Raw genomic sequence first — 23,568 nt, forward strand, 5'->3', positions numbered from 1 at the left:
TTCATGGAGGAATCGCACAAAACTGGACGTGCACCTGAAAACCGTTCACTTCTCCTTTCGTTTCTCTAACCTTGAGCTTCTTCCTCCAGTTCACTCATGTTTCTATGTGTGCGTAAATACACGTGGTGTTCTGTCTGCCACACGCGTGGCAGCGGTGCCAGCTTTCTTCTGAAGATACAGGTTTATATATTCGCTCTTTAGGAAATAAAGGCTGTGTTTATTGTCTAGAACTATTGCATTTCTGTGAGGAAAATGTCACGTACAAAGACCCTTTTTGTTTTTTGCTGTTTCTTTGGAAAGCTAATCAGTTAGAGACTGATGTCACAGAGCTGTTAACTATAGAAATTGGACCATGTAAACAATGCTGAAAAGTTTTAAAATTACTTTAAAGCAGCTTGTGAAAAGAAAGTAGCTTCTTTTCAAATATATTGGTTATCATGATAAAATATGAGACTATTCTATAGATTAGAACATTGAAAGTGAGCCCACTAGGAAGGTCGATGTACCCATGAGCTGTTTTTGGTGCAGCTGACATATCCTTTTAATATTCTAAAGATACTTGTAGAGAGATTTTGACAGACTTGTTAAACTTACACTTTTCTTTCTGTGTATGTGGTAATTCATACACACTTCTGTTTTTTAAGATTTCTGAATTGAAAAGTACATAGTGGCCCATGAGGCGATACTGTTTCTCTGAAAGAGCTTTTAGGGGCAAACAGTGGCCGCCCACCCGTGTGTGCTCTCCCCAGAGGCGCTCAGAATCTACGAGGAGAAGGAGTGTGGTCTTTCATCCCATTTGTCTCATCAGTGACGAAGCGGAAGCAGCATGAGGGTGAGGTGTTCAAGGTCTCGGCACTGACTGATGTCAACGCAAGCCTGCCTCAGCCCTGGGGATGGAGGGTCGACCTACACGTTGCTTGTATCTGTAGAAATTGCACATGGTGACGCTTTGGAGTTGGCATTGGAGCAGGTCACCCCCAGGGGCAGAGCTGGCTTCAGTATGGAATGAAGCAATGGCTAATATCTTTGGTGAAAGATGTGAAATCTTCTGGTTAAATGCAGTGTGCCTTTCAGATGTTTAGCAGAAATGATCATAACGAAACATTAGTTTTATGACAGTAAAATACAAATGTGATTTAAAGTAAAAAACTTCAAGTTTTTTCCTTTAAGTATCACCAAGGGCTGGCCAGGAGAAGCAGCAGAGCTTATACAAAATATAGTACAACCCCATGTGACAGTGTGCAGCGGTAAAGCACCTTAAATGCACCCGTGATTAGCAGTTCGACTCCACAAATGCATGGTGTCCAGCGACTGCTTCGAGTGGAGGCTTTTTTAGATGCTATAGCACATTCCTCTAAACACGGGCTTCACAAGAAATCATATATATCAGTCTAAACACAGTATTCACCTGACTAGGAGACTCTGGAAGGTTCATAAACTTGTGGTTTTAAGGTTTAGACTTGAGCTTTTTTTTTTTTTTTGCCAAGCATTTTCCTTCTTAAAATGTCTAAATATATTAGCGTAAGTTAATCTTCAGATTTTTAAAAACTATAGTTGCAAGAATTAACTACTCAAATCACAGTAAAATTTTGGACAGTTTTCCCCTTTATCTTTCTAAAGATTGTTCTTTATTCATTGCTGTAAATATAAGATTAGCCCTCCAGACTAGAGGTTCTCCACTGGGGTGGGGAGCGAGGTGGGGAGAACGTGACCTGCCCCCGGAGGACGTGTGACTCACCTGAAGACGCTTTTGGTTCTCACCCCCAGAGGGAGGGCTGGGTGCTTGCTGCCAGCACCTTGGCTGGGGGCAGGGATGCTCCTAAACAGACCACAAGCACAGGTGCCCCACGGGCGAGAGCCCCCCAGGCGAGTGTCAGTCGTGCTGAGGGTGGCAGCCCCAGAGGTTGTCACCAAATCTAGACGAATGTCATCTCTAAGACCAGCATCTTCTTTTTCTTAATGTATCACTTACCTTGTGGTAAATCCTTCCTGGAGCTTAGCAAATGTTCACCAAACACAGGAGAAAAGAAATCTGATTTAAATAGTTCCCTGTGAAATTGTTTAGGCCTTAGGTCTCCTGGAGGTCAGGCCTGAGTCAGGGAAGCCTGAGAACAGAGAAGTTTATTCATGGCTCTTCTGATCAGCTGGGGATGAGCTCTCACTTCACAGGGGCCCACTGTCCACAGCCTGCGTCCAGGGTGGGTCCATTGCCCTCCCTCCACCTCCAAAGTGCATGAGCATTTGTATCTTTCGTTGTAAATTAGAGCAAGAGCACAGCTTTCCTTTGGGAATGAACTGGGAATGAACATGGATCATGGAATGATCCATGTCTTAGACCACTCCTCAGAGCACACGACCATAGTAACGCTTCTGTAGAGGTTCCCTGAGTGTGAGAGTTTTCCTTTGACATGATTCAAACTCAGTTCAGTTCAGTTCAGTTCAGTCGCTCAGTCATGTCCGACTCTCCACGACCCCATGAATCACAGCATGCCAGGCCTCCCTATCCATCACCAACTCCCTGAGTTCACTCAAACTCATGTCCACAGAGTCGGTGATACCATCCAGCCATCTCATTCTCGGTCGTCCCCTTCTCCTCCCGCCCCCAACCTTTCCCAGCATCAGAGTCTTTTCCAGTGAGTCAACTCGTCTCATGAGGTGGCCAAAGTATTGCAGTTTCAGCTTTAGCATCAGTCCTTCCAATGAACACCCAGGGTCGATCTCCCTTAGAATGGACTGGTTGGATCTCCTTGCGGTACAAGGGACTCTCAAGAGTCTTCTCCAGCACCACAGTTCAAAAGCATCAATTCTTCGGCGATCAGCTTTCTTCGCAGTCCAACTCTCACATCCATACATGACCACGGGAAAAACCATAGCCTTGACTAGAGGGACCTTTGTTGGCAAAGTAATGTCTCTGCTTTTTAATATATTATCAAGGTTGGTCATAACTTTCCTTCCAAGGAGTAAGTGTCTTTTAATTTCATGGCTGCAGTCAGCATCTGCAGTGATTTTGGAGCCCAAAAAAATAAAGTCTGACACTGTTTCCACTGTTTTTCCATCCATTTCCCATGAAGTGATAGGACCAGACGCCATGATCTTTGTTTTCTGAATGTTGAGCTTCAAGCCAACCTTTTCACTCTCCTCTTTCACTTTCATCAAGAGGCTTTTGAGTTCCTCTTCACTTTGTGCCATAAGGGTAGTGTCATCTGCATATCTGAGATTACTGATATTTCTCCCAGCAATCTTGATTCCAGCTTGTGCTTCTTCCAGCCCAGCGTTCCTCATGATGTACTCTGCATATAAGTTAAATAAGCAAGGTGACAATATACAGCCTTGACGCACTCCTTTTCCAAAGGCTAATAGAGTTTTGTCAAGAGAACGCACTGGTCATAGCAAACACCCTCTTCCAACAACACAAGATAAGACTCTACACGTGGACATCACCAGATGGTCAACACCACAATCAGATTGATTATATTCTTTGCAGCCAAAGATGGAGGAGCTCTATACAGTTAGCAAAAACAAGGAGTCAGGAGCTGACTGTGGCTCAGACCATGAACTCCTTATTGCCAAATTCAGACTGAAATTGAAGAAAGTAGGGAAAACCACTAGACCATTCAGGTATGACCTAAGTCAAATCCCTTATGATTATACAGTGGAAGTGAGGAATAGATTTAAGGGACTAGATCTGATAGATAGAGTGCCTGATGAACTCCGGACGGAGGTTCGTGACATTGTACAGGTGACAGGGACCAAGACCATCCCCATGGAAAAGAAATGCAAAAAAGCAAAATGGCTGTCTGAGGAGGCCTTACAAATAGCTGTGAAAAGAAGAGAAGCGGAAAGCAAAGGAGAAAAGGAAAGATATAAGCATCTGAATGCAGAGTTCCAAAGAATAGCAAGGAGAGATAAGAAAGCCTTCCTCAGTGATCAATGCAAAGAAATAGAGGAAAACAACAGAATAGGAAAAACAAGAGATCTCTTCAAGAAAATTAGAGATTCCAAGGGAACATTTCATGCAAAGGTGGGCTCGATAAAGGACAGAAATGGTAGGGACCTAACAGAAGCAGAAGATATTAAGAAGAGGTGGCAAGAATACACAGAAGAACTGTACAAAAAAGATCTTCACGAGCAAGATAGTCACGATAACGTGATCACTGACCTAGAGCCAGACATCTTGGAATGTGAGGTCAAGTGGGCCTTAGAAAGCATCACTACGAACAAAGCTAGTGGAGGTGATGGAATTCCAGTTGAGCTATTTCAAATCTTGAAAGATGATTCAAACTCACAGCTGTTTAATTAAGAAACATGGAAACCAATATTAAATCAGCCAACTATGTATTTGTATTGCTGTATATCAAGAGTGCTCTGTGGTTTAGGGTGAGTATCGCAGCCTGAATTACTGAAAACAATGCAGCCACCTGCTGTGAAATTGGGGTGTAAGCTCACAGGAGAGCCCAGCCCAGTCCTGCAGGCTCAACGCAGACCCATTCTACCTGCGTTCACGATGAGGTCGCTGGCTGCTCACCGTGGCCCCACCAGGCTTCTGGTGGCCTCTGACTGGGCAGGAAGTGACGTCCTCTGGCCCCCTGTCACCCCTGTGGACTGTGACACTTGGATGTCACAGAGCTGTCTGCTTGTTCTCTGCAGAAGATGGGGTGTAACTGATCGGACATGCTGGACTGTTTTTCCTTTTTAAGACTTTAGAATGTTACCGTCACTTCACTTCCGGCTGTGCCGGCTCCAGGGCTGCATGGGCTTTTCTGTAGTTGCCTGTGCGCGCCTCTCGCTGCGGGGCCGCTCTGGCTGTGGCGCGCAGGCTCCAGGGTGTGCCGGTCTCAGCGGCTGCAGCCTGCGGGCTCTGGAGCACACTCCCAGAAGTCATGGTGCCCGGGCCCAGCTGCCCCGTGGGGTGTGGGGTCTTCCAGGACCAGGGACTGAACCTGTGTCTCCTGCACTGGCAGGCACCCACGAGACACCAGGGAAGCGCACGAAGGACGCCTGAAGGGAGGCTTGGTCTCAGCGAGTGGTTAGTAAGTCAAGTCCCTTCCCACCTCCTGAAAGGACACTTTGGGACTGTTAACACTGATTTTTTTTTTTAATCTTTTGCGAATTCTGTGGCATTTACATTTGAAACCAAACTGACGACTGTTGGGTCTCACATAGCAAGGCTCCCACCCTAAGCTGGCAGTGTCCGAGGGGCCGCAGGCCATGCAGAGCCAAGCACGGGCCGGGGCCACGTGGCAGGGACGTGGGCAGCCCTCCGTCCACTTCCGTGTCGGGGACCACGTCGAGCTCAGGCCATCTCGTGAGGACCGGCGAGCGGACGGTGTGCTGCGTGCCTGTGGGGTCCATGCGGGGGAGGAGCAGGGCGCGAGTGCAGCACAGGAGCGCAGTTCCGGGCCACTGAGAGCCTCCGTATGCCTCCCTTCCCGTCTCTTCTCTCCCTCCTCCTGTGCTTCCCTTGCTGAGTCCTGGAGGCTGCACTCTGGACCCTCCCTGTCTGAGGGAGCGGCCTGTGGACCGGGCCCTGGCAGCCACCGCCGCCTGAACAGCGCACATCCCGCGGGGCTGCCAGCCAGAGGTGTGTTTGAGCCGAACACTGAGAACGGATTGTGATGTTTACAGATGGCTTAGAGTGGCCGCCGAGGCATCCGTGCGTTGCAGAAAGACGAGATGGAGGCAGTCCTGGAGAATCGCTGGAACCACAGGAAAAGCCATTTGCAAGTGAGATTCTGGAAGTTAAGCCACCGAATGTTTGAATTAGGGAAGCCAAAAACAGATGATGATGAATGTGGAAGGATTATGGATAAACACCAAAGGCCTGTGTGAGACCCTTGGGAAAATTAATGAAACCTTTAAGTATTTTTAAAAATGGTTCGCATATTTTCATTAATGGTCCTGTGAAGTGCAAAATGTTTTGTCAACGAATTACAAACCAGAAAAAAAAAAAGCCTGCTATACATTTTGGTGATACTAAGAAAAAAAAAGTACAATTATTGTTTAAATTTTATTATAAGATACATTGCAAATTAATTTTCAAATGGCATTTTCCCCAAAATTTAGTTCGAGCCAAAGCTTTCTTTTTCCTGTTTATGGTGGGGCTCTGCTCCCCTTTTTCACTGGCTTGGATTCAGGTGAGGACCCAGGAGTCATCAGTTGCTTAGATCCAAGCTGGCCTCCTCCACTTACAGCAGGAGCAACTTTGGCAAGTCCAAAGTTGTCGTCTCTCTGAGCCTTGGTTTTCTCACCTATGAAATGGGATGATGACTGTCTTCACTTTAGGGACTGTGAGCTTGGGAGGAGGTCCTGTAAGTAGGGTCATTAGCGCATCCTTACACCACCCCTGCTGAGGGTGCTCTGGAGAAGGGGCGCCCATCTGTGGCCACTTCACATTCAAGTTCAATCATCATGAAGGCATGCGGGAGACTCATGAAGGGAGAGGTGACTTGTCTTTCCTGAAGAAGTTGGAAGTTCAGCTTTCAGACCTTGTTGTGGGGTGATTAAGGTGGGCGAGGTGTGGTGAAGCGTCAGTAATTTCCAGAATCCCGGACAGCACGTAGTGGTGGGAAGTGCCCTGTACTTGTTTATTTTCAATTCCCAGAGTTCGCTTAGAGACCAAACTCTGAGCAGAAACGACTCTCCTAGAGAAAGGCTTCAAAGCCATGTTACGCTCCTAAGCTCATCCTTTGCAGAGGAAAACTCTTTCTGTACAAAATACTGGTGGTAAAGAAAGAACAGGAAAGGGAGGAAGGAGCCGCAGTGACAGGCGGAGGAGGCGGAGCCTCGCCTGCAGCCAGCCGACGAGGGCTCGGGCTCCGTGGCGGCCTCGTGGCAGCCGGCCGCCCACCCGCCTGTGAGGGGCGCGGCCCCCGCGGCTGCGGCCGGTGTGAGGGCACGGGCGCTGGGCGCTGCGCCTGAGCCCCGACCCCTTTCCGCTTGGTCAGACGCTGGCCCGCGGCCCGCGCGCAGGGCGGGCGGAGCGGAGCTGGCGGCGCTGCTCGCTGAGCGCCGAGGCGCACAGCCGCTCTGACCCCGGGGGGTGACGGCGGCACCGGGAAGGCACCTGTGAATATGGGGCTTGAGGACCTGGAGCACCGCCGTGGGGCTCAGACTCCACTCCGATGCCGGGAGCTGGGGGCGCTGCCCTCGGGGAGGGCGTGTCGCCCCGGAGCCTCGGGGCCAGCTGAGCTCTGGGGCAGGATTTGGTGTGGTTCTTCCCTCGAGCTGTTTGATGCCAGGACAGGAGGCTTTGAGAATTTTCAGCGTCTCCCACTGGGTCGGTGGGAGTCGGCCCAACTGCTTCTCTGACCCTGGTAGTTAGCAGCTGATGGACCCCTGGGCTTCTGGTCTTGGGTCCGTTCAGGAAGTTAGAGCGTAGGCTCAGCCTCTCAGCAGACCCTTCGCCATCTTCCTACGGCCCTGGCAGACGGGACGCTTCCAGGTGTTGTTGCACAGACATTCGTGGTCTGCATGGACCCGAACAGTGGGTCACATCAAAACTCCCAGAGTGGGCCAGAGTTGATGTTGAAGACGGCTTATTTCTGCCAGAAGAGGCGAATCATTGCAGTAATGCTTGCTGAATGTCTAGTAAATTCGGGGTGTCTAAAAAGGCACCAAAGACGATGTGTGGAAGGATAAGTAGCCCGTAATGGCCGCAACCAGAGAAGTGCGGCCACCGTCCGACCGCAGAGACTGCTTCCTGGCCGTGAGAACGGTGGGTGCTCAGCACCATCTTACCGGTGGAAAAGGGGAAGCCCCTGTGCCCACACGGCGTTGAGGAGGCTGCGGTGAAGTCCAGCCCGGCCCCAGGTCCCTCTTAAAACCCTAACAATGGATTTGTGCAGGAGCAGCAAATCTCGTAAAGGAAGAGGGAGGCGATCCTCAGAAGAGCTGTGAGGTTTCTATTGGAGGAAGACGGGCTGGACGCGGTTGCGAACCTCAGTGTGGATGTGCGCCTGCGCGCACGGCTGGGCCCGCGCTCGCTGCAGGTCCGGGTGGAGGATGCAGCTGAAGGGTTTCCTAAACTCGCAGACGCAGCGTCTCCTTGTAAGAAACACAATCAGGCAGGAACTGAAAATATCCTTAAAAACGAGTATCATCTACTCTGCTGGGCCCACCAGCTCAATGGACTTGAAATTGAGCAAACTTTGGGAGGTCGTGACAGACAGAGGAGCATGGGGGACTGCTGTCCACGGGGTCACGGAATCGGACGTGACTTAGTGACTGAGCAGTAAGCTTCTGGACCCAGCACAGTCATGAGCTATAATAATATACCATATGTGAGAAAATGACACATAAACGCCCCTCTAACTGTGAACGATGCAGGCAGACACTGCTAGTTAATTAAGTTCGATGGGCGTGAACATGAACTTGCTTCTTGGAATGGGCACTGAGGAGTGGAGGGGCCACGTCTGTGGGAGTGGACGGCACCTGCCCCGGGGCTTGACACGCTTCACTCTGTGCCCTGCCTGCGGTGCAGATGCCACTTGCACTCTGCTGTTTGCTGGGGCCCACGTTTGCTCACTTTTCTGTACAGGAGCTGGATCCCGAGCACTGAGGGAGATGACCCTGGAAGGGGACACTGTGGCCTTCACACGTGGACCTTTGTCTTGTCCCTGTTTCCCATCAGATGAAGGATTTGAAGCAAAGCCTTTGGGAGATTTTCTTACTTTGCAGTCTTTGCACTGGAATGCCTATAAGCAGATGCTGGCTTTTTAAAGTTACCTTGAACGTGAAATTTCTGTGAAGTGGCTATGCTCTGCTTCTCAGCGGTCAGGACGGTTCTGAGTCGAGATGGAAGACAAAGGACCTGAATCTCTGTGGTTATAAGCGAGCCTGGTCAGGGAGAGGCACTGCCTTCCTGACGCACCACGTGCCCTGTCCTGGATGTGGCCTGAACGCAACCCAGGTCCACGGGAGAGGAGTCGTCTTTTAACGTTAACAAATCATTTCAATACAAAGAGTGGGTTTCAAAGGATGGTGTGCAAGTACCTGTGTGGCTCCCAGGCATGCTTCCTCCTGGGAACACTGCGTCTCTGGGGTGGCCACCCCGGGGGTTGAGTGCCCAGGACATCCCAGGACAGGAGGGTGAGCACGCAGGCACGTGAGGAGCGGCTCTCCGGGAAGGGCAGCGAGCACTGGAACAAACAGCAGAGCAGCCCACACCTCTCTCTTCAGCCCACATTTATGACTAGCTGCCCGGAGGTGGTAGCTCACGCCGTGAATGGGCCTCTTGTCCGCCGGGTCCCCGCAGTCAGATGCTGTTGCTCTTGGCCGGGCTCTCAGCACAGGAGGTACGGGCCCTCTGATCTCCGCGGTCTGCGCCGCTGGCCATGACCTTCCCGCGTCTCCTCTGTCTCCACCCCGTCTGCACTGCGCCTGGCCCAGGCCCTGCCCGGCGGGGCGGCCTGGATCCCTGCGGGGTGGGACGTGGACTCGGCGGAGGTCGCCAGGGGTTCACGGAACACTGGAACGATTTCTGTTTGCCGAAGAATGTCATCCAAGCTGTCTCTATGCTTTATCTAATTCCAAAAAGCCTCTCAATCAAGAGCGTTTGGATGCAGCGCTGGGCAGCGCGGTAGAATTTTATTGGAGGCACTGTGGTTGCTTCTGCTGCTGCCTGGTGCCAATGGGGGTGGCTCACATGGGTTTGTGTGTGTGCTCACACAGCCCCGGGCACGGGCAGGCATCCTGCTCCAGGCCCCCACACTCAGAGCTGAGGGGACTGTGGCAAGTGCTCGGCCAGAGGAGAGGTGACTTTGTCTCGTGAACGACGGAAAAGCTGTCCCGGGGAGCCCCTGGGGGCTCCCCGGTGCTTCTGCCCTTAGAGCTGCTCAGGCTCCCTATGCTGTCCGCCGTGGCATTTTAAACAGGTCTGTTGAAGTGGTGCGCTGTGGGAAAGAATGTGTTTTCACAGACAGTCTAGTGTTCAATTTTTACTAGTGTGCTCGCTTTGCGTCTTACAGTTTAATGCTGGCAATTTAAGGCGTGTGTTTTATAAATTTCGTCAGTTCTCCTTTTCCTTCAAATTTTGTCTTGAAGGTATTTGACTTGGGGGGTGTTATGTGGGTGCTTTGTGAGATGAGATTAGAAAGTTTAGTAGAACAAGGGCTTGGATGTCCACACACACACACAGGGATCAAACACGGGAACAGAGCCAGGGACTCGGGGTCTGGCTTGGGCTCACCTGTGAGCCCGAGTGTCCTGCTCCCCAGCTTCTCAGTGGGTCCTAGTCATCAGGCCTGAAGGGAGCTGAGGCCTGGCAGGAGGGGAAGGCCCAGAAAACAGGGTCCTCTTGAATTTCATGAGTTTGCCTGTGAGTGAAAAAATCATTACAGGTAAGTGTATTTGACCCAGAAAAACGGCGTGAGCAAGATAGACCGATTTCAGGTTTTATGTATTTTTTATGTACAGTTAGTCAATGTACAGACATACTCCATACAAAATACAACAGTAAAATCAAAGTTTTCTGGGTGTGTAAAGTGAAAATAAGTGTGTCCAACGTGGCATGGTCCTCACATTGTACCCAGATGTGCAGAGCAAGCAGGCCTCTTCCTTCAGGTCTGTCTGGTCTTCCTGGCAGCCCCGCCCACTGGCAGGCAGGGGCCTTAAGGGACAGCAGAGCACCCCCTGGTTCCGTCCACCCAGTGGGATGTGGTGAGCCAGGAGGCCTCTCGCCACCCAGCCTCTTGGGGGGGCTCAGTCTGGGCCTTCCCGTGGATGTGGGGACGGAACCCGTGCCCCTGGCACTGGGGGAGGGAGGGGAAATGGCAGGGCAGTGTCTCTGCGCACCCCCGACCAGAAGCAACCAGACCCTCCCTGGAGGCGACCGTCCTTGTCAGACGTGTCCCCTGGCTTCCAGTGGGTTATCGCTAACCAAGAGCTGGGCGTGCCACCAAGTGTGCCAGGAAGCAGGTGAGTCAGAATCAGCAGAGGAGATGAGATCAGTCACCGGTGAACTCTGAGTGTGAGAACTGTCAAATCAGAATATAGAACTCCAGGGTGTGTTTAAATGAAAAATCATAAAAAAAAGAAACAAAATCAGAATATGAAAAATACCCAGGTAGATCTGCAAAAGAAGCAGAGAGAACTTTAGATATAAAAGATTATTTAAACAAAGAATTAAATGTTTGACTTAAATACTAAGCACTAAGCAGAATGACATGGATCTAAGGAAGTTACCCTGCATATTGCAGAGAAAGGTAGAAGGAGGAAAATTAGTTTAAAAAGAAGTGAAGAGATTGTAAGGTAACATGGAAAGGTCTAGCATTCTTTCCCAGAAGGAAACAGAAAGAAGAGGAAGCCGTGCACGCGGAGGCCCACGTGTTACACAGACACGGGAAGACACCGTGTGCACCGAGCAGAAACCACGTTTAGACGCCTGGACTCCAGGAGCTGAAGAGGGACAGGGCGTCTTCAGTCTCCCCACAGAAGGGGAAGGTTGCTGTTGCTGGCCGCACTCTCATCCAGGGCGAAACCCGAGCTGGAAGGCCCTGTGTCAGTGCCCCCAGTGCGGAGAGGAGTAAGCTTCAACTTGGGGTTATCAGGACTCTCAGAATCAAGCCAGACAGTGTCCACTTTAAAGGAAATTCTAAAGAACGCATTTTAAGAAGAAAGGAAAGTATGTCAGAAGAAAGATTCGAGAAGGTAGGATGAGAAGGAAAACTGGTACAGACGGGAATATGCACAGCCGCTACAGTCCGAAAGTGTAGACAGGCCTGTCTTCTCTGAAGAGAGACCCTGGGAGCTACTCAAAGCAACTGAGCAAACTAGCAGAGTTAAAGCTGAGAGGAGACTGACTTTATCACCTCCAGCCTATTACACCTGGAGACTTTGTTTGGCACTTTTGCTCATGAAAGATACATGATTACCCTTACCAATGGCTCAGCAGTGAAGAATGTGCCTGCAATGCAGGAGACACAGGTTCAGTCCCTGGGTCCGGAAGATCCCCTGGAGGAGGAAATGGCAGCCCCCTCCAGTGTTTTTGCCTGGAGAATCCCGTGGACAGAGGAGCCTGGCCAGCTGTGGTCCGTAGGGCTGCGCAGAGTCAGCTGTGACTGAGGTGACGTAGCCCGCACTGAATTACGTAGCACGTAGCAGGGACGGAATTAAGACTGACAGCCAGGGCCTGTGGCCCTGCTCCCGGGACCGCTCTGGAGGCCTCACCCTTTGCCTCCAGTTGGAGGTCAGAGCTGAAGCTCCTTCTGGGGCCTCAGGTGACGTCCCACCCACTCCCAGCCTGACCCCTCTGGGCCCACCTGTGACCCAGACGGTGCGTGAATCATCATCATGGTTTATCCAGCATAGTTTGGTGTTTTTTAATGGGGTGGTTTTTCTTGTCTGCTATTTGCCAAAATAAAAGTTCTGAACCTTTCATTCCATCAATGCTGGAAAAGTTCCTGATCTCAATCTCAGCTAATATTTGGACTAAAACCCATTTCGATTGGTTTCCTTCTTATTAATATACATTTATGTGTGTATTCTGTTTTTCCTTGGCAAATGAATTTACCTTGAAAAAGTAACCTACAACATACAATATAAGAGATGTTTATTGGTGCTTTTGGTGTGTAAGTCCACCTGCCTGCCTCTGGCTGTTTATTTAGATCTATTCTCATTCTCAGATTTCCAAAATCAGAGATTTAAGGGACTTAGTCATGAACAAACTAAGAAATCTGAACTTCTCATTGAGGTTTAATTACAGGCACCATTAACTTTTTAATGTAATAATTGTGGTAATAGGTGACACTTATTGAGAAGTCCTTAATCGCCTTTACCTAGATTTTCTGAAACGTCAAACCTGCGCGGTAAGTGCTGTTATTATCCCTGTTTTACAGACGAGGACGTGACGACCCCGAGTCCTTCTGTGTCTGTGATGGCTCACGGTCTGCAGTGCCGTGTCCCCGGGTGGGTGCTCGAGGTGTGGCCTGGCAGGTGTGCCTGTCCAGAGGTGTTCAGAGTGCCACGTGGTCTGGGTGGCGCAGCCAGCAGCCTTTGGTCGGTCGGTTCACTGGGCTGATTTTCCATCTCTTCGTCTTCATCCTGGCTGAGGTCTTATAGCTTAAGGCTACTGGAAGTCAAGCATGTGTATGAATATGTACATGAGTTCCATTCTCTGTGTGCGCTGTGCCAGCACAGGACGCCTCCTGCACTGGGGGCAGGCTGGTGCCAGCAGTGCTGGCAGGAGCCAGGGGCTGCTCAGGCCGGATCCTGGGCCTCTCCTCCTCCATCTGCACAGCGGGCCTGGCTGGACAGAGTGCCCTCCAAGACCTCAACCCTCAGGTGAATGATTTCCTATAGTTCTCTCCAGAAAACAAGAAGCTTGTGTAATGAGTGACAATGAAGTGCATGCGTGCTCAGCTGCTCAGACCTGTCCCACTCTCTGTGACCACATGGACTGTAGCCCACCAGGCTGTTCTGTCCATGGGGTTTCCCAGGGAAGAATACTGGAGTGGGTTGCCATCTCCTCCTCCAGGGGATCTTCCCGACCCAGGGACTAATCCTGTGTCTCCTGCATTGCAGGCAGATTCTTTACCACTGAGACCCAGGCACTCAGCTCTATGGAAAGAACAAATTGAAAAAAAAAAAAACAACCACTTTAAGCCTCTCCCAAGAACTAACTAGTGAAACATGGTGGCAATAAAAATGTTGAAAATGAATCTGAAAATGAAATCGTGAGAAGTTACAGTTATAACAACTTCACAGGGAGTAAACTGCTTAGGAACAAATTTAACAAAAAGTGGAAAACATATTCTCTAGAAACTCTTCAATGTTGCTGAAAGCAGCTGGACAAGCCCCAGATCAGCGGAAGCCCCCTCCCACCGTCTGATGAGCAGGAAGATGAGGTGCTGTCGGAATGGACAGCGCCCCCTGACCCCCTGCCCCGATCTGCACATTCAACACCATTCCTGCGAAGTTGGGCCCCTTTTGTGCAGAATCAACAGACTAGTCCTAAAATTCACTCGGAAATTCAAGGGGCTGAGAAAAGGTAGAACAGTTGGAAGACTTGCACTTCCTGGCTGTGACACTCCCCACAGACCTGTACTGATCACGTGTGTGCTTCTCACATGCCAGCAGGTATTAGATCCGTGGAACAGGACTGAGGGTCAGTGACAAACCCGTGCATCCATGGTTAACTGATTTTTGACAGAAGGTGAAAGGCCTTTCAGATGGGAGAAAGCATAGCCTTTCCAGAACACACACTGTGCCAAGGCAGCCCTGTAGCCACACGCAGGGGGCTAAAGCCGGGCCCTTTTCTCCTCACCACACACAGATGAGCTGGAGCCAAGTCAGATACCTACATGTAGAACCAGATCAACCCAGGGTGTTAAACACACGGGAGAAAATCTGCAAGACTGTCCTTGGGTAGGCAAAGCCCTTTTGGATGTGACACCAAAAGCTCATACAGTCAAAAAAATAATTTGAATTTCACAAAAACTAAAAAAAATAATTGTGTGTGAAAGGACACCATCAAGGAAATTAAAATATACAACGAGAGAAAATGTTTGTAAATCATGTCTGATAAAGGACTTGGATCCGTAATATATAAAGAACTCTTACAACTCAAGATTAAAAAGACAAGTGACATCGTCCTTTAAACATTGCACAAAAAACCTGATTAGACATATCTCCAAAGAAGATATACCAGTGACTGATAAGTACATGAAAATGCAGGTGCTTAATGTCATTAGTTGTCAGAGAAATGCAAATCAAAACCCCAAGGAGATAACACTTAAGTACCCACAAGGATGACTGTCATTAAAAAGATGAACCCATACAGTTGTTGGGGAGGATGTGGAGGAATGAGAATCCAGTCTCTGCTGGTGAGCACGCAGCTGCCGAACGGCTGTGGAGGACACCTGGCGGCTGTGGAGGACACCTGGCGGCTGTGGAGGACACCTGGCGGCTGATCGGTGGGTTCGCTGTGGAGCTGCCCTGCGTGCGAGTGCTACATTGTGTCTGACTCTTTACAACCCCATGGACAGTAGCCCAGCAGGCTCCTCTGTCCGTGGGATTCCCAGGCAAGAATACTGGAGTGGGTTGCCATCTCCTCCTCCAGGGGATCTTCCCAACCCAGGGAGGGAACCTGTGTCTCATGCGTTGCAGGCAGATTCTTTAGTGCTGAGCCACCAGGGAAGCTCCATGGAGCTGCCCTGGGACCCAGTAATTCCAGGGGAAATGGATACTCGATCCCCACACAGAAAGGGGTGCGCTCACCTTCACTGAAGCACTGTTCACAACAGCCGAGGGGTGGGAACAGCCCAGTGTGCATGTGCTGATTAATGGACACAGAAATGCAGTGTGTCCGTGTCGTAGGATATCATTGGGCCACAGAGAAGGAAGCACTAACTCATGTAACACAGGTGAGTTGACGTCACAAAGTTACCCACAGAGCCTCAGGATGACAACAGAGTCCCGACACTGAAATGCAAAGACAGACATTGAGCCTGAACTTAATTGTCACTTTAAATCAGTGGGAATTAAAAGTTGCTGATTGGCAGTAGATTGAAAAGGATTGTGCCTGATAGATACTTCATATGCAAAGGCTCTGTTTTGAAGGAGCTCTTGTGTGTATTATAAAGTGCCCTGCAGAGTTGAGGCTGGATTTCTTAATGTACTCTATTAATGGCCAAGAGAGACTGAAAATTCAGATTCTCACTGTCACTCATGGTAGGGCATTGGTATAAGTGTGCCTGCCAAGTTTGTGCAGTGAGTCTGCTGTGTGTTTGAACTTGTGCTGGGCTCTTCTTGCCGGAGTTGAGAAAACCTGTTTATAAGAATCCCCCTTATCTCTGTGTCAGTTTGTCTAGAAGCCCACGCTTTTGTCATAACACTCAGCTCCTTGTTTCTTCTGCAGAAGAACAAAGCTGAAGTTACTGAAATGTGACAAATTATGATGGCAATCTGTCTAAACTGTGTGACGCCACCATTGACCGGCTCACGTGCCTGTTAATTACCTTGAGATTTTGGTAGCTTTGTGATAACCTTACTTAGATGCAGGGGCATAGATAAAGCTGCCTCAGAAGTGCCTTTTAATTTTCTCCTTCTTTGTGATCTTTTAATAGTGGATAGAGGCTTTCATTAAAGACCAGAGAACATTAAAACAGTTTCACTCCTTTCGGGTATGATACGTTTCATCCGATCATTTCAAAATATTTATAGAGAATTCAGAAATGCTGTCCTGCAGATACCACTTGGGTGAATTTAGAAGGTGACATTGTAGTAAGTACAGAGAGTCTTGACACTTCAGACTTAGCCCTGGATAGCCACCATTGTTGTCGTTCAGTCAGTAAGCTCTGTCTGACTCTGTGACCCCGTGGACTGCAGCACACCAGGCTTCCCGGTCCTTCACTGTCTCCTGGAGTTTGCCCGAGTTCCTGTCCATTGAGTCAGTGACGCCATCCAACCATCTCATCCTCTGTCGCCCCCTTCTCCTGCCCTCAGTCTTTCCCACCATCAGGAACTTTCCCAATGAGCTGGCTCTTTGCATCAGGTGGCCAAAGTATCGGAGCTTCAGCTTCATCATCAATCCTTCCAATGAATATTCATGGTTGATTTCCTTTAGGATGGACTGGTTTGATCTCCTTGCTGTCCAAGGGACTCTCAAGGGTCTTTTCCAACACCACAGTTCAGAAGCATCAATTCTTTGGCACTCAGCTTCTTTAGATAGAGAAGGACAGACCACCCCGCTTCCAGCAGCCACATGCATTTCTTGTTTGTTTCCTGTGGTCACACCTGGGAGGCAGATTAGTCTTCTCTCTCTCTCCCCATGAACCCTGAAATAGTTTTATTAATAGGAACACATGATGTTTATGTTCCTAAAAAATCAGGGTGGTCTTATTACAGATTCTGGCATTTCCCTTTGTCCAACCCCGTTGCCTCTTCTGTGTAAAGACTAGCCTTCCGAGAGCTGCTCTCTGGCCTGGGGCCTGCTCGCGTGTCGCAGCAGCACATGGGGCCTGCCAAGGCGGCCCCACAGTGTCCACCGCGGCCGCGGAGCCGGCGTGACGCCCGAGTGGGGCTCCTGAGCTTGTCTGAGTGACGGCTAGTGGTCTCTGCCGTTTCCTTTTGTTTTTATTTTAGAGGAGGGAGGGGGGTGAAAGAAATGCCCAGAGGCTCAGATTGTGTTTGGTTCACCATACTGTTAAATGTCAAAATCACTTGACTGATAATACATCTTTTGTCTCTTTTAGGAGCGAATTTTGTTACTCGGAAAATCAGCCGCTCAGTAGCTAAGATCCACCTTGGACAACTGGAGTGTTTCAGTCTGGGGAATCTGGACGCCAAACGAGACTGGGGCCACGCCAAGGACTACGTGGAGGTAGGACCTGCGCGCTCTGGCCTCCCAGTGTCTGTGCCTGTGTGTCCGAGCGGGCGCCAGGCCTCCCAGTGTCTGCACCTGCGTGTCCCAGTGAGCCCCAGGCCTCCCCGGAGGGCTGCCTGGAGGGGGCGCGGGCCAGCCGTGCTCACGCAGCTGTGTCTCAGCTCACACCGTGTCCCTGCTGGCCCACGGTCAGCGGTGCGTGTGGGCTGTCCTGCACAGTCCAGAGGGGGACCCCCTCACAGGCATTGTTTCAGTTATTGAAAATGAAGGTGCTGGCCACTGGGCTGGACGGTGGACAGAAAATGCACGGTGTTCTTCCCTTTCTGGAGTGTCTTCCGCGTGCCTCCTCCCGCACCATGTCCATGGTTCGAGTAATGACCCGAGAGAGGATCTGTTGGTGAACGGAGCTGGTGTTCGGACCGCCCAGAAACACTGCTGGTCCTGATGTCACCACCAGGCTGTATGATCGCGCCCTTCAGCTGGCGTGGCCATGCTCGGCCGCTCCTGAGCGCTGTCCTCAGAGAGCGTGATTTCTGCTGCTTCAGACTCTGGTTACCCCCCTGCCCTGGGCAGCCTGTGACTCCCACCCGTGAATTCCGTCCATTAAAGAAAGCACGAGAGAGAAGCTATTAGGGACGCTGTTGCGGAGCAGCGGGTGTCGTTAGGGAGATTCACGCGCGTGTGCAGTTTTGGTCTGTGTTAGGTACGTTATTTACTATACACGTAAGTAGCGTGGTTTTTCTGTGAACAAATTGTTGCCTTTTGCCTCGCCAGGATGAGCGTGCTCGCTGGTGTCTGGGGTTCCCGTGGCGAGGCGTGAAGGGGCGTGTTGGTGACGGGGCGTTTGTCCCGGAGCCCGCGGTGCCTGTTCAGGTGCTCACCAATCTCCTGCGCTCAGGACTGTTTTCGTCCCCAGCGATGCCTCTGGGAAACCGGATCTGGCTTCCTTGTTCATTGATGCGGTTCAAAAAGAAACTTGACCGTTTACAAAAGAAAGCAAACACGAGTTCACTTGCTAACACGGAGGTCAGCTCCACTGTGTTACCGCTTTTGTGTGTAACAGTGTGCATACTTAAACACCTAAATTGTGATTTATATCATGGCCCAAAAAAATTCTGATTAAATATTTTGCACAGTGGTGGAACATTTAGATCATTTCCATGTGTTCTTCTAAGCTGTAAACACGATGAAGCTTTTTGTGATGGTAGCCCCTGTATATATTTTAATGCAACATTGCATTAAAAAAGCACAGGAATCCACGCTTTGAAACACTGTGAGACAGTGGGTGAAAGCTGCTGCAGACGAACCTGAAACTTCCTTTCATCCAACCTATGTGGCCTCGCCTGCTTAAGAACACGAGGCGAGGTTTGTAAAAATAATTGTGTGTTCAATACTGTCATTTTGGCGTATCACCTTCTAGTTCTCTGCAAATACCTTCAGCTACTTAGAAGGCTGTGAAGGTATCCATCTTTATCCAAAGTCTTGTTCTGCAGTTTTGGAACCAGATAGATCAAATTTCATTCTATTTTATGTTTTTGCACTGGGATGCAAAAGAAGTTTGTGTTGGAACTCAGAAATAGATCTTGATAATGCAATAAACAGTATATCAAAATGTTAGTAATACTTATTTTTGGTTATGTTTATTTTCTTCTGTAGACTTCTGTATTTTCAATGTATTGAAACAAGTACATATAAACCTTTTCAATCAGGGGAAAAAATAAATGACATTTGGAAAACACGCCAGAAAAATCCAACAAAAATGCATGAGACCATTCGGTAAATACAGAAGTAATGAAAACCCCTCTGGGAGCTCAGTGGGTCTTCATGGGGACCATGGGGTCGTTTCATCCCGAAATGCCAAGTGTATCTCGGCTCCAGGGGTCACTCAGTTCTTGGCGCAAAGGATCCCTGTCTGTGTTCATGGAACAGAGAAGTATTTCAGAAACATCTTGGCTCACAGACTTCAAAAGGTCTTCCCAAATGATGTCATTTTTAAGATTCCTTGATGAGACGTGTCAGTCCAGCAACCCCAGGTGCTAAAGTGCCTGGGAGAGTCAGGCGTGAGAGCAGGAGGGCCTGGCTCCTCAGGGACAGTGTGGTGGTTTTGGATTCCAGAGACACACGCTTAGAGCCAGTCACCCCTGGGCGTCCAGGCCCTAGTCTGTGTCCCGACACGGGTGGACTTTGTGTGCTGAGGGTTTCCGGGGCTCCGAGAGGAACACGTACTGCTGCTCTAAAAACCATTTTCTCATTTATGGGTTCTGAAAGAGACTGACATTTCATGATTTCTAAAACAGTGTCATCATTATTTTATTCCCATTTTAAGAAATAGGACCATCCTTTGCAGTTCTAACTATTTTAAAATGAGTCTCAGACTTATGAGTCAAGGTAGGTGTGGCCAAAATTAAAATCAACAAGCTTAAGAATGAAAAAACAGAAGCCTTGTTTGATTAACCCATATCTAGATCTTGGCACTGTAGTCGGTCTTAAAGTTGAGAAGCCTCAGCCAGCACAGATTAAATGAGTCACAGTAGCATCTCGTTTACAGACGCTTTAATTATAGAATCCCTCTCATTCGTACATAAATGTATCGATAGGCCTTTAGGTTAAGCAACTTATACTTTTTATTTGTGGATGGACTTCAGAGAAGAGGAGTAGAGACGTTTGCCGGACTGGGTGCAGATGATCCCACCTGGGTTAATGATTTTTGCCTCAGTCTCAACACGGTTTATGTATCAATCTATCGATCATTGAAAAGGACATAATGGCAGTCCTGTTAAGAATTAGCCTTCACCTTCACGTGCTGTACATCCATGATGGGAATCTCTGTCTTGTAAACGTTTTCCCGACAATTAATACAAAGCCATTTCCTGTTGCTGATTCAGATCCGTTAACTTCTGTTTCATAGTCTTGTTTCGGAGATCAAGATGATTAAAACATTATTTGAGTGGGTAAGAGGTATTTCAACAAAGAATATAAATTCTATATTAAACTATATTGTACTTTAGGGTAAATAAGTCGTGTGCAGTTACACCTTTCTTCATTATTTTATTAGAAATATGGTTAAAGATGCAGAATTGTTGAATGGATTTTACTATGAACGGCCGCATATATCCATCATCCAGGTTCTGTAAACGTGGGTTTCTTTTGGGATAAGTTCAGGTGACAATTCAAACTGTAAAAATCCTTCCATCTCCTTAACTGTGTAGGTGCCCTCTGCACAGCCTGCTCTCAGGCCCAGATCCCCGAGTGCGCGCCGGGGCTGCCCCTTGTGTTCACAAGAGCACAAGGGCTGTGCTCGCAGGTGATGGAGACGCAGCAGAGCAGAGGCCTCCGGCCAGACGGGAGCCCGGCGGCCAAGCTGGGGGAGCTGCTTGCTCTCCCCAGGCCCCTCGCTGTGTGTGCAGGCTGCTGCGGGCATTTCCTCCCTGCGCTCATTCACACAGTTCTGGGAGGGGATGCCGTGTGAGTGCCCTGAGACTGTTGAAAGGGAGCTGGCTCGTTGCAGTCTCTCTTCTTTGTGTTCAGGAGAGGAGTTGATTTCTTGCCAGGGTTGAGTCTCTGAGAGTCGATGGTCTCTGAACCTGGTCACTAGTCAGGCCATACCCGGCAGAGATGCTGAAGGTAACTGTAGCCAGATTTCCTTGGCCAGGTCTCGACTGGCTGGGGGTGACATCCCAGGAGCAGCCATGGTCCCCACACCCCATAAACCGTAGGTCCTGTCTACGCCATCATGTTGACAAATGAAGCTTCTAGGCTGGGTTGGGTTACTCCTTAAGTTTTCATCCACAGGTAAGTCCCAGCACGGAGATTAGAGACATCGCACGATCAGATTTTCAGTTGTACTTTACAAAGGTAGAGTGGAACATCTGACCTTGCGTTGGAAGAGCAGTTCTTGGCAAAGGGGCACGTGTGTGTGCGCGTGTGCGTGGAGAGGAGGAAAGCACCCCTAGGTGAGGTTGCTGGCTCAGCGGATGCCACGCCACGCAGACGCCCTGCACCTGCTCTGGGGCAGAATTACCCGCCTTCATCAGCGGCCTGGGGCCCACCCTCCGCCCCACCCCCACCCAGCATCAGCACACCTTGGGTCACCAGGCGACCCCACGTCCAGAAGGGAGTCACGGGTCTGTTCCTGAAGATGATCGTGTGAGTGGTGAGGCTCACTTGCTCTTCTTTCAAGGGTCTGATGAGGGTCCCTGGGCGGCTCCCCCGCCGCTGGGCTGCGGCCCTCAGCTGCCCCGCCTCTGTTGCCCCCTCGTTGGCGGACTCCATCCCGTGTCTGCTCCTTCGCCTTCCCATCTGTCCCTGCTGGTACCCGCTTCCTGTCTGCTTCCGCCCACGATGAGAACTGGCTATTTAATCGCAATGACAAGACTCTTCCTGCGATATGGATGTAATTGCCTCTCATAAAGGGTGACATCACCTGCACTCAGCGATGATTTTACAGGAGGCGGCCGTGCTGGGCACTCTTGTTGCACAGAAGTAAAATGGTTGACACTTTGATTCGCTAGTTAAATAGTTTCAGGATAACATAATGATTTTGTTCTGAGTTCTTGAACCCTTATTGTGGTTCAGGTATCTGCAGGAGCCATCATCCTCTTGGAACCAAATTTCCAAAAGGTTTTACATGTGGCCTTTCAAGTGGCTCCAGAGGCCGTGATTGTATCCCTCTCACAAGTTCACGGTGCCCAGGGGGATGAGCCGGGGAGGACTAAGTGAAGACCCCCTCTCATTTTAGCAAAGAAAATAATGGATGGGGCTTCCATGAAGCCCAGATAATTTACAAGCGAAGTTTTACAGAAGCGGAATTAACTGCAGGCAAAATCGAGATGCCGTTTTTGGAATGGTCAGTGTTGCTGACGAAGCCTCAAGCAGATGTTACTAGTGAAGACCCTAAAGAAAGACACAAAACTGCTGTGTAGTATCGCTTCCCCCACCACCTCTGAGTTATGCAAAATATTTGAGGTTGCTTTTGCTGCACTTTCTCATTTCATAAAGAAAATGGCTGAGCCTACCTCATTGTCCATCACTTCCTGCAGAATCTGAGACCTGAAATCTCGGAGAATGAAATCCCTCTTCCACAAACATAGGAAGGGTGAGGTTGGCCGCCTGGGCCCGCCCCGCACGGACTGGGGTTTGTCCCTCTCACGTGTCATCGTGCCTCATGAAATGCCTGGTACAGAGCAGGTGCCCTGTAAATACGTGGAAGGAATGGACCCTCCCTGTCAATGATTTCTTCATAACGTGTATAAAAATGGATTTATAAAAATACGGGATGTGTTTGACTTCTCTTCCTTGTACAGCGTTGTCTCCTATACTTCAGTTCAGTTCAGTTCAGTCGCTCAGTCGTGTCCGACTCTCCGCGACCCCATGAATCACAGCACGCCAGGCCTCCCTGTCCATCACCAACTCCCGGAGTTCACTCAAACTCATGTCCACAGAGTCGGTGATGCCATCCAGCCATCTCATTCTCTGTCGTCCCCTTCTCCTCCCGCCCCCAACCCTTCCCAGCATCAGAGTCTTTTCCAGTGAGTCAACTCGTCGCATGAGGTGGCCAAAGTATTGGAGTTTCAGCTTTAGTATCAGTCCCTCCAATGAACACCCAGGATTGATCTCCTTTAGAATGGACTGGTTGGATCTCCTTGCAGTCCAAGGGACTCTCAAGAGTCTTCTTCAACACCACAGTTATACTTAGCATGAGGCATCTCCCACAGAACACACTCTTAGCGCGTTCAGGCTTAGCTGTGATGGACTTCCGTGACCCCAGCGGGTCTCCCTCCTATTGAAGGCTGGCCACGAAGGAGCGCGGAGCAGCGATCACACGGTCGCGTTTCAGGTCAGTCTCCCGAGGACCTCCAGGCTTCTGTCAGCACTATCACTGGACTTGATACCTATTTTTAAAAGAAGGGTATCTGAGCAGATGGAAAACGGAGAAAGAATGGTACAATGGCCCTGATTTATAAGACAGGATTTAAAAGTCGCAGAGTTGGTTTATGAGATCCGTTGCCCGCGGCGCGGCTGATACCACTGGATCCACTCCTTAGAGGCCTCCTGACCTGTGGCTTGCGGCGCGGCTGATACCACTGGATCCACTGCTTAGAGGCCTCCTGACCTGTGGCATCCACTCTGTGCTTCCTCTCAGTTTCCAAGCGCGTCACTGATGCAGGGTTCTGCGATAGAGCAAGAATCTGTCACAGATTCTGCTGGAAACCTTCTCTCCATTCCAACTCCCCCACCCCTGCCACACA

General features: G+C 49.7%; 1 protein-coding gene across 6 annotated transcripts in view; it reads left to right on the plus strand.

Annotated features, from left to right (window-relative positions):
- The window catches only part of GMDS (GDP-mannose 4,6-dehydratase), a 434,343-nt gene that overhangs the window by 201,544 nt on the left and 209,231 nt on the right, over window positions 1-23,568 (plus strand). For 5 of the 6 annotated variants that reach the window (XM_088831391.1, XM_088831388.1, XM_055406579.2 and 2 more), the window contains one exon: window positions 17,190-17,317. In XM_088831391.1, the coding sequence (XP_088687517.1) occupies window positions 17,190-17,317 (128 nt within the window). Of the gene's footprint in view, window positions 1-17,189; window positions 17,318-18,094; window positions 19,558-23,568 lie in introns of those variants that run through there. The other variant, XM_088831389.1, reaches the window with a different exon arrangement.

The sequence above is a fragment of the Moschus berezovskii genome, chromosome 23 (genome assembly GCF_049115385.1).
Source record: "Moschus berezovskii isolate FMDL1 chromosome 23, NW_MosBer_1.0, whole genome shotgun sequence".
Taxonomy (NCBI): Eukaryota; Metazoa; Chordata; class Mammalia; order Artiodactyla; family Moschidae; genus Moschus; species Moschus berezovskii.